The sequence below is a fragment of the Crocodylus porosus genome, unplaced genomic scaffold, assembly GCF_001723895.1.
Source record: "Crocodylus porosus isolate Cpor-Errol unplaced genomic scaffold, CroPor_comp1, whole genome shotgun sequence".
In the NCBI taxonomy this organism is placed as follows: domain Eukaryota; kingdom Metazoa; phylum Chordata; order Crocodylia; family Crocodylidae; genus Crocodylus; species Crocodylus porosus.
Genome location: NW_017728916.1, coordinates 4,846,166 through 4,856,226, shown reverse-complemented (window position 1 = coordinate 4,856,226; position 10,061 = coordinate 4,846,166). Strand labels below are relative to the sequence as shown.

The following is a 10,061-nucleotide window of genomic DNA, read 5'->3' as shown; positions in this document are numbered from 1 at the left end:
ATCTCTTCAGTCTCCGCAAGAAGAGACTGAGGGGGGATCTTGTGGCTGCCTACAACCTTATCGGGGCCAGCAGCAGGGACTTGGGGAAAGTCTGTTCACCAGGGCCCCCCTTGGAGTCACCAGGAACAATGGTCACAAGCTGAGGGAAGATAGGTTAGATATTAGGAAGAACTACTTCACGGTAAGGGTGGCCAGAGCCTGGAATAGGGTCCCCAGAGAGGTGGTGTTCTCACCTTCCCTGGAAATCTTCAAGAGGAGACTGGAAAAGCACCTGGCTGGGATCTTATGACCCCTCCCACCCCCAGTGCTCATTCCTGCCCATGGCAGGGGGTCAGGCTAGATGATCTATCCAGGTCCCTTCCGACTCATTGATTCTGTGATTCTAAATTACGGTGTTGTGCACTGCTACATGGCTACTGCGTTTCAGGAGTGGCTGATGTATTGCTATGTACCCAGCTAGAAATGGCTTGGAACAGTTGCTGGTGACAAGTGTCTTACAAAGAGGAGATGGTGTTTCTTACCATGAAGCTGAAGCTTGTTTATCTGGTCATTTTCCTAATCTCATACAGTGTTGCTCATGAGTGTCTCTAACTCACCAACTATTGGTTGGAAGAAGATGGACAGGTGTGGTTGTATGAGGACACTTGATTATGATTGTAAAGCTACAAGAAGGGAAATGCGCAAGAGTTTTCACACAGGCACCGATCCCAAATATGTCCTCCTGCAATTGGCTTGGATGTCTGCCAAGTACTGAGCAGTGGTACAAAACCATTTAAGGATGCTCATTGAAATCCTGACATGGCTTCACATCATGTGAACAGGGGCTCTGCTAATTGGGACCCAAATCTTCAGCTGTAGCTTAAACTTTACTGGTGTCAGCAAAACATGTGAGAAGTAAATGACAGTCAGTGCTGGTGGGTTCTCATCATGCTGATTCTGTTTCTGGATAATCCTAAATCAGATTCTCTCTGCTAATGACCCTTTCCTCCTCTTTCTTTCCTGCTCTACACTCAGGGAGAAGACAGCTTCTTAGAAAAGGTAATGCAAGTGAATCCTGAGGGAGTCTGTCTCTCAGTGCCATTTGTTTATATTCATGGTCAAGAAAAATAACTTTTCTTCTGTTTCCTGCTGGAGGGGGCTGAAGGAGTTTGCTCCAGAGGGAGCATCTGTTCCAGCCATGTAGCCTAGGCAAGCCAGAATGCCTGACAGCACTGGATGCTCGCTTCTGATTTTGTAGTTCAGTGGTTCTCAATCTTTTTTGTTCCAGGACCCATTTGTAAACATCAGTGGCCAGTCCTGACCCAGTGCACCTCACTTCTTGCCCCACTGCCCCCAAAGCCTCCCAGCATGTGGGGCCAGGGGATGAGTATGTGGGGCATCCCCCTCCCACCCCCACAGCAAGCAGATCCTTGTAGGCTGGAACTCTGCAAGCCTGCAAGGGAAAAGCCACAGTTTCCCACCTTTTTCTTTAAAGGAGAATCCAGTTTGTTCACAACCCTTTCATATTTTCTTGTGATCCACTTCTGGGTCGTGACCCATGGGCTGAGAAACGCTGCTCTAGTTACGGTAGAGACTGTGCCTTTTGGTTGCTTATAATTCTTCACTAAATTTTCTTTGGAGCAAAAATTCTCCTGATTGATTCTAGCCCCAAAGTTGGTTTTTCTAGAAATTTTGATCTGGCTTTAACACCTTGGAATATGCTTAATCAGTATATGGAAACTGGATTTCACAGTGAAGGAAGAAGAGGAGGAGCCTGGATTAAGGACCAACCTAGGCTAGTGGTTCTGTTTCCATCTTAACATGTCTGCTCAGGGAGATGAGAGGGAAGACCCTTGCTGCAGCTTGGGGAAAGCACTTGCAAGGGATAGATTTTTTTCTCTCAGATGTTTGCAGCAGTAGTATGAAAACCAACAATCTGGTAAATCTCATTGATACCGGGAGCTGAGCAACCCCAACAGAGCTGGGATGCTGCTTCTAAATATCCCTGTGTTTGCAAACTGAAATTGAGACTCTAGTTGCTGACTACCTTATTTTTCTGATTATGAGTCACAACCTGGTTTTCCAAAATCAACCATAAAAATTAATCAACTTCTATGTGGGGTCAACCTATAGTTGTAATAATATAGTATTATTGCATGAAACAGATGGCCCCACACAACACTTTTATAGGTCAGTGAATGTGGGGTCATCTGCTTTGCCACCCTAAAGTATGCTTCATGGGGTCCTCTGCTCCATTGCCACCATGCTGGATCAGATCACTTCGTGCAGCTGACTTACAGGCCATACTGACTCGCCCTGAAGGGTGCCATGCAAGGTCATCTGCTTCATCGTGGTGACAGCCAGCTCAGCTCACAAGGAAGTGCTGCAATAGCTATGTGACTCAGCCATCACACAGCAGTTCCCAGGGATCTCTCTGGTCTGCTTCCCTTGAGTGGGAAGCAGGCAATGTTGATAGGAGTTCAGAAGTCCTGAACAGCCCCATAGTACTGGAGTCAGAACCAGAAAACAGCCCGCAGGGCATGCTGGCACAGAACCATACAGAGCTGGAGGCACTTCAGAAATGTGATGTTTTAAAAAAAAAAAAAAATTCCCACCCCTCAGTAGATAGGCTGTGCATATGATAGGGTAAAGACTAGTGTTCACAACAGTTTCTATCACTAACCTAAAAATGTCTGAAGTATAAAATATTTTAATCACTATGTTTCTTCTAAAGCACAAGTTAACTGAATGCACTTTGTTCAAGTTTTAGGAGAGATCAAATTTAAGTTCATGCCTACCTGTAACAGTGGTTTAAATGCAATCACATGCTTTCTCCATATTTCTTACAGAATTAGAAAAATGTGGAGTCTGAACCCACCTCAAAACAAGGCTATTTTGGATCCAGGATTCAGGCTGTGTATGTCATACAAAGTTTGAATCTAGAACTGTGGTTCAAATCTGGCCTTGCAGATTGTTAAACAGTTTCCATGCAACTAAAAATATTTGTCTGGATTGACATTAATGTAGCATTTTAGGCTGGAGACAATATGGTGAGTCTTGGGCAAAACTATCTTTGGAACGGAGGATACTTTTTATTTTGGTATGTTAGTGCATTTAACCCTTTTGGTTACTGGGGGTTTTTACTTTCCTGTGGGCTGTTGTTTAGAGCAGGTGTAGTTCAAGGACTTTACCTATAATTATTGATTTATATTTGAAGGGAAAAAAGGTGTTTTTTCAAAAGCTAAAATTAAACCTGAAAATGTGGGATGAGGTTAAAATGGGAACAACACAGTCTCTGCGATGGTGAGATGAGGGAAGAAGCCATCAGTCTTCCAGATACACATTTGAGGTTTGCCCCTGCTTCTCCTCCTGCAGCTGCTTTTAGGTTTGCTAACAAACATGGGTGAAACATGGAAGAACTTCCTGAGTTGTGCTGCTGTTCCTTTTCCAAGCTTTGGGTACTAGGGACAGGGTGAAAGAGAAAAGAAGGTGGTACGTCACTGTACTCTGATATACAGCAGAGCAAGGAGGTGATATCTAAATTTTCAGATAGCTACAGCTACAAGCCAAGATGAAGAATACCCTTTCAGGTAGGCCAGAGAGCCCCTCACCCATCTCAGAAGCTGCTGGTGCCACCTTTTCCAACAGGTTGCTGCTCTGAGTTACCCTGGAACCCTGTCTAATTTTTACTGTAGCCATCTCTGCCATATAATCCATTTAGTTATGATTTTACCTGACAGCCTGTAGCCATTAGGTTTGGGTCCAGATTTCAAACTCCAACCTCTACCGTGCTAGACGGGTTGAGGATTCTAAATGTACTACTTGAGGGTCTTTTCCTCGTGTGTTTGAAGAGAGGAGAGGGACCTGTTATGTACAGTCTGAACCCTAGGTACAGTTTGCATTGGATTATTTATTTGGGGTAGGCTTATTAAAGTTGTGCTTGCACATGGCTTAACCTGCTTGCAGAACTTTACTCTGAAGTTCATGTAAGTTGTTCACAGTGCATTCACCTCCACTCTGCATGCAGTGAGCTGCCTCTTCTATATCCTTGGATTGTACTCCCTTAATGGTAGTCCTGAATTCCTGGCTCTGCTTGCTACATCCCTCCTGAGACCCCTGCAATGTGCCACAGAAAGAGAACTTGAGAGGCAAAAGCAGCATCTGTGCCTTGGCTGTTGTGAGGGTGAGAGTTTCCAGTGCAAGACATGACCACATGCCCTAAGGAGCTGTGCAAGCCCACCTGGGGATCAGTTTATGTGGGGGGTGTTCTCCATACATGCCCAACCCGGAGTTTTTGGGACTCTGTCTGAGAATGAGTGAGCAGGAAGTTCAACTTTTGTGATTCTCTTTTGATGTGGGGCTGGGTGAAGACATAGAGTTGTCTCTTTGGGGAGATGGATTGTTGCCCATTTCAGAAGGCAGACAGGGCAATTCAGGTCACTTGTTCTGACATCTACCAGTGGCTTCCTTCACATCACCATGATCCTGCTGGGCTGGGCTTTAGCACCTTGTTCTGGCCATGTTCCAGTTTAATTCTCGCATCCTTGGAAAAGCATTTTAGAGCCCTTGGGTTAGACGACACTTGAACAGCACACCACACACCAAGTATGAGATGGTTCTTGCTCTGTCTTCTTGATTATGGGGCCAGTCAGTGTTGCCCTGGTGTAATTTAAGCAGCTTCACCACTGTTTCAAGCATGCTACCTGCTTTAAGAGGAAACCTGTGCAAGTGGACTGGACCAGCGGGGAACTTCCTGGTTCTGGAGGGATCCTCAGCAAGGTAGACCTGTCAGAGCTCAGCTGGGCAGAGGCAGAGCAGGGCTAATTCAACTGGACACAGGCTTGGCAGAGGCAGCATAGAGCTGATCCAGGCGTGTGGAGCCTGATCTGGCCTGTGGATAAGCCCGAAAGCTACTTACCTGGCTTGCAGGGCCCAAATTTTAAGCACCGTTGTGTCAGTACAGTTGGAGGCTCAGGGTGAGTTGTGATCTAGAAAGAGGTATTGCATAGGAGACTTTGTTCTGCTGGAGAAAAGTAGCCTAAAAGTGCTGTTTATTTCCACTTATGCTTGGATCCTTTCCTATTCCCAGTTGCTAGTAGTACTTCATGTAATATTGTACAAGAGGCTTGGGCTGCTTTGTGCTGGCAAGGCTGTTTGCAGTGACTGAGGGAAAGGATGTTGCATGAGGAGAGTAGAATGTGGAGGAAGTTGCATCCTACAGATCCCATGTGGGGTAGTAGTTCCCTACATGAGCCTGTGTGAGGAGTTGGCACCAGGGGAGTGACAGTGTGGGAATGACCTGAGGGCATGGCAGGTCAGGGACTAATGGGGGTAACTGATATGTAGACTTGCCTTGTGGGAGTGAGTAAGTCTAGCTCCCTGGTGTCTCTGTCACGTGTAAGCTTCTGCACTGTAGTAGAGTGGGGGCTGCCTGTCACTATACCTGCTTCTTGCTGTCAGGAGAAATCACTTCTCCAGATGATCCCACAGGACAGCGAGGATGCCAATGAGAGACCCCTGCAGGTGCCTAAGGAGATCTGGCTGCTGGTAGACCACCTCTTCAAGAATGCTTGCCACCAGGTGTGTGGAAATGTCCTGTGCTCCAGTTGGGGAGCTTGGTGGGGTTTGGGGGTTGAAATGAAACACCAGGCCTGGTTCATTGGTTGCACCTAGCAAATGACTTCCAGTGGGTGTTTTTAAGGCAGGGTGGCTCCCTCTGGCTTAGGCTGTTATACTAGTGCTCAGCCCCAGCTCTGACTTTAACCCTTCTTGAGCATTGTCTGCACTGGAGCCTTTCAAAAGGGCCTTGTGTCTACCACCTGCCATGGCTTTGCTATTTGTAGGAGGACCTGTTCCAGACTCCCGGTATGCAGGACGAGCTGCAGCAGATCATTGACTGCCTGGACACCAGTATTCCTGAGACAATCCGTATCCTTTCTGAGCCCTGTTTCTTCCTTCCTCACTCTTGTCTCCTTCCAGGAATCAGCTTGTTCCCTAGTAACAATCCAGCCTTTGTGTTGGAGGGACCTATTTTTCCAAGAAGATGATGGAGCCTTGCCTTCATCTTGGCAGGTGCCTGCTTAGGAAAGCTGTCTTAGAGGCAAAGTCCAGAGTTCAGGTTGCTACTTCAAGTGGGGGGAGTGCTCCTTGACTTGTCATGGCACAGCGGGGAGCAACCACTCTGTGGCTGAAGCGCTCCTCATCTTCCTGGAGGCCCTGCCAGAGCCCATCATTTGTTATGAGCTGTATCAGCGATGCCTTGAGTGTTCACACGACAGCCGGCTCTGCCGACAGGTACAGTACCTCTGTCCTTGCATGCCCTACACATCTCTGCAGCCCACCATGAAGCCTCTTTGGCTCCCCACTCTGCCTGGTATTGAGACCTGCCTTTGCTGACAGTACATGCTACTCTGGCTTCTGATCCTGAGGCTTCTCTGGTGGGCAGTGTAGCCTCAGGAGCCTGGCAGTACAAGCCTGTCCTTGGAGCTGGTGACTTAGATGGGCACAGCAGCTGCAGTCACGTACGTGTCTGTCTGTTAGAGCAGTGTTTCTCAACTTGTGGGTCACGACCCAAAAGTGGGTCACAAGAATATTTCAAAGGGTTGCAAGCAAGTGCCAGAAAAACATGCAAAAGCATGGGTTTCCTCTTGCAGGCTGGCAGAATTCCAGCCTGCAAGGGGATGCTTGGGGCGTGACCAGCACGCAATCAGGTAGGGTCGTGGGAACAACCCCAGGAGCCAGATGAAGGTAAATGTATAGGAAGCGAGGGTTGGAGGGCTAGGGCTTGGGGACTGTCGGAGGCAGTGTATGCATGTTTATGTTCATGTGTTGGGGGGGTGGGGAGGGGGAGGTGTTTGCTGGCATGGGAAAGATGGCCAGATACTGAAGCTACAGCAGGGGCGGGACACTGGGTCAGGCACCAGCAGGGCCGGTGGGGCATGGGTTGGGACAAGCCATCGATCTTTGCTAATGTGTCCTGGGACAGAAAAAGGTTGAAAATGAAAAAGGTGTTGGAGCACCTAAGGTAGGACTGAGGACGTTGTGGGATACCTGTTCTCAAAAGTCCCACTGCTGAGCACTGGATAGTGGGGGTTGGCATATGATGATGGCCCCTCCCTGCTCTGTGCCAGTCCAAGGAAGCATGGTACGGTTGGGCACTGACATATGAGAGGAGCTCTGGTAGAGCTTTGCTGGCATGGGAGGGATGTGTACTCATGGGGGATCCTTTTCCCCCTTTGCAGGTGATCTCACAGCTGCCCCGGTGCCACCGCAACGTCTTCCGGTACTTGATGGCGTTCCTCCGAGAGCTCCTGAAGTACTCAGAGGACAACAATGTCAGTGCCAACATGATTGGTAAGAGTCCAGCCTGCCCTAACTGACTCACCACACCTTGCACGTGGTGCTTCTCGCTGGTGCCCTCATAGGTCCTTGCCTGTTTCTAATGAAGGATTTTATCTCTGCAGCCACCCTGTTCACCAGTCTCCTCCTCCGGCCTCCACCCAACCTGATGTTCAAACACACGCCGCAAGATCGCCAGCGTGCCATCAGTTTCCTCCTTGGCTTTCTGCTTGGGGGGGATGAGGAGTAACTTCCCTGTCTGTCTGAGGTGCCAAAGCGTGGGAGCCATGCCGTAGGCATTGAGGAAGCCAGCCTTCCTGGAGCCCCGAGGGCAGAAGGCTTGAAGCTACTCAGTACTGTGTTTACAGTCATAAAGGAGGTGGCCTTTCCTTCACACTCCTGTACCATGCTGCCGTACAGGCACACATCACAACACTACCCAAGCCAGAACTCTGCTGCTCCCTTTACAGGTTAGGCATTTGGGCTGGGGCCCAGCTCTCTGAGGGATTTGCTGGCAATTTTCCTGGTGCCCAAATGCTATGCCAATGCAGTGGGTGTCTTGGCCTTGCTCTGTGGCCTTCCACCTGTTCTTGGCATTGCTCATGTCATCCACCCTCTCAAACAAGCTTGTCTTCCCCACTGTGTCCCTTCCCTGCCAGGGGAGCTATTTATTGGAAGAGCAGAGCCTGTGTGTTCTCCAAAGGCCTGGAGTTGCCCTGCTAGTGCCTGGGCTTCACTCTTTGCCCCTGCTGGTATGTGTGTTTGTGTGTACTGGTGTTTGTCTCTTGCAGCCTATGTCCAGGGGCCTTTCTAAATGTGCTTGTGCTGACCAGGACCATCTTCCCTTGCTCTGGACCTAGTGTGGGATAGGGCATGTCTTATGGCCACACGTTTGGCTTCTTTCCCTTTAGCAGTGCATGGTCCTCCCCTCTTTTGTGTGGTGTTGGCACAACAAGCTGTTCAGACCTTTGTTCCACCTGCAGAAGCAGCCACCCCTCCACATCGCTTACTTCCCCCCAGCATATCGGTTTTTGCCATGTGGCTTGCCAATAAATGGTAGCAAAGACCCAGAAAGAGCAGTGAGCTGTGGCTCTGCTCTCTCCTGGCTGTGCCAGTGCAGCTCTGATGAATGATGGGCAGCCTCATGTGGGAACAGTGTTTGCAGAGGCTCTGGTGGGGGGCGGTGAAGGCTTCTTCAGCTGTGGGAGTTCCTGATTCCTGAGTGTATGAGTTGCATGAGTGACAGTCCCATATAGCAACATGCATTGCTGTGTCATGGGGATAGCTCAGTGGAGTTGGCTGTTAGGGCATCAGCTTGCTGCAACCATGTCAAGAGTTGTATTGCTGTTTTGCATCCAGTGGCTGTCACCGCCAGAGTGTCTGGGCATGCTGACATGGGCATTAAGATCCCTAACCCCACATTGCCTCCCCTAGCAAGGAGAACGGTTCCCATCTGTGTCATCCCTGTGCTTGTTACTGTAACAGAGACCCAGTCAGCTGGTACAAGGCCCTGTTTGACCCGGAGCTTGGTGGCTACCTGCGGCACTGTATACAGCCCAAAGGGCAGGAGTGGGGAGCCCTCAACTCTCAAAGAGGACAGGACCAGAGAGCTAGATGCCAGGTCTTGGCACTGATACTTCCCTGCTGAGCCACAAGAGGGAGCTAACGCAGAAAGGATGTGCCATTTCTCTATGGAGAAAGGAGGGGCCTTACCTGTTTTGGGCAACTCCCAGTGGTGCCCTTAAGCTGTGTTAGTTTGCACTCAGTCATGGCTGTGATCACAAAACCCAGCAGGGCTGAGCAGCTGGGCTTGAGCCCAGTAGTGGTGGGGCGGGGGTTCTTTTAGCAGTGTGTGTGTGAGGCTTATGGAAAGGGTGCTGACTGAGGCCTGTGCTTGTCCTTTTACTGAAACACTAAGCAGAGACCTGCTGGCTTGGAGCCCAGGGCTCAGTTCTGGGGTTCAGAGCATGGTTGGCTGAGTCTTGGGGCCAAGTCATGAGAGGGGAAAAATAGAACCTCATAACCAAAGGCAACTTGGTACATAGGAGGGAGGAGTCCACTAGGCTCAGCTGCATAATAAGTGACTGGAGGAACAGTTGTCATGTCCCTACCCCCCCCTCCCCCGGCCAGGAGAGAGAGAGGCCAGGGTACCTCATGGCAAGCTGTAGTAAGGTTGTGTCCTGCAGCAACTGTCCCCTCCTTTCCCTGGGCACTGGCAGAGCTGTTGAGGTCTCCAGTACCTTGTACTCTGTCTATTTTTTAATTGCATAATTTATTGGAAAACTGTTTATTTCAAATAAACCTCCAATGTGCAATGAGTCAAGTGCTGCTTCAGCTGCCACTGCTGCCATTCTTTTCCTCCCCCGGTCAAAGCATTGCTCAGCAGGGCAGGCATGGCAGCCCAGGGGGCTAGATCGGGGTGTTGCACGTTGCCTATGAGCTGCATGTGTCCTGCAGAGTCCCATAATCCAGCCCCTGGGGCTGCCCAGTTGTCCCACATGCTGACCCCATGAGCCTTGTGTAAAGTGTCGGGGACATGTGCCTCATGCTGTGGATGGATCCTGGGCTGCACTATCTGCTTGGTCTATCATCCTGAGTCAACCCAGGCAGGGCAGGTGCCACATGTGCTGGGTAAAGATATAGGTAGGGAATTTCCCAGTGCTGGGGCGGCACTTTCCACAGGTTTAATCTTTACACAACAGCAGTAAATTTGAAGAACCTCTAAGAGTCCTATGGTGACCTGC

General features: G+C 49.5%; 1 protein-coding gene across 1 annotated transcript in view; it reads left to right on the top strand.

Annotated features, from left to right (window-relative positions):
* Positions 1–9,640, top strand: part of OCRL (OCRL, inositol polyphosphate-5-phosphatase) — a 58,091-nt gene extending 48,451 nt beyond the window's left edge. The window contains exons 19-24 of the mRNA XM_019536150.1: positions 1,015–1,038; positions 5,440–5,559; positions 5,823–5,907; positions 6,146–6,273; positions 7,221–7,332; positions 7,443–9,640. Coding sequence (XP_019391695.1) covers positions 1,015–1,038; positions 5,440–5,559; positions 5,823–5,907; positions 6,146–6,273; positions 7,221–7,332; positions 7,443–7,567 — 594 coding nt within the window. The 3' untranslated portion in view covers positions 7,568–9,640. The remainder of the gene's footprint in view (positions 1–1,014; positions 1,039–5,439; positions 5,560–5,822; positions 5,908–6,145; positions 6,274–7,220; positions 7,333–7,442) is intronic.
* Positions 9,641–10,061: the final 421 nt, after the last annotated feature.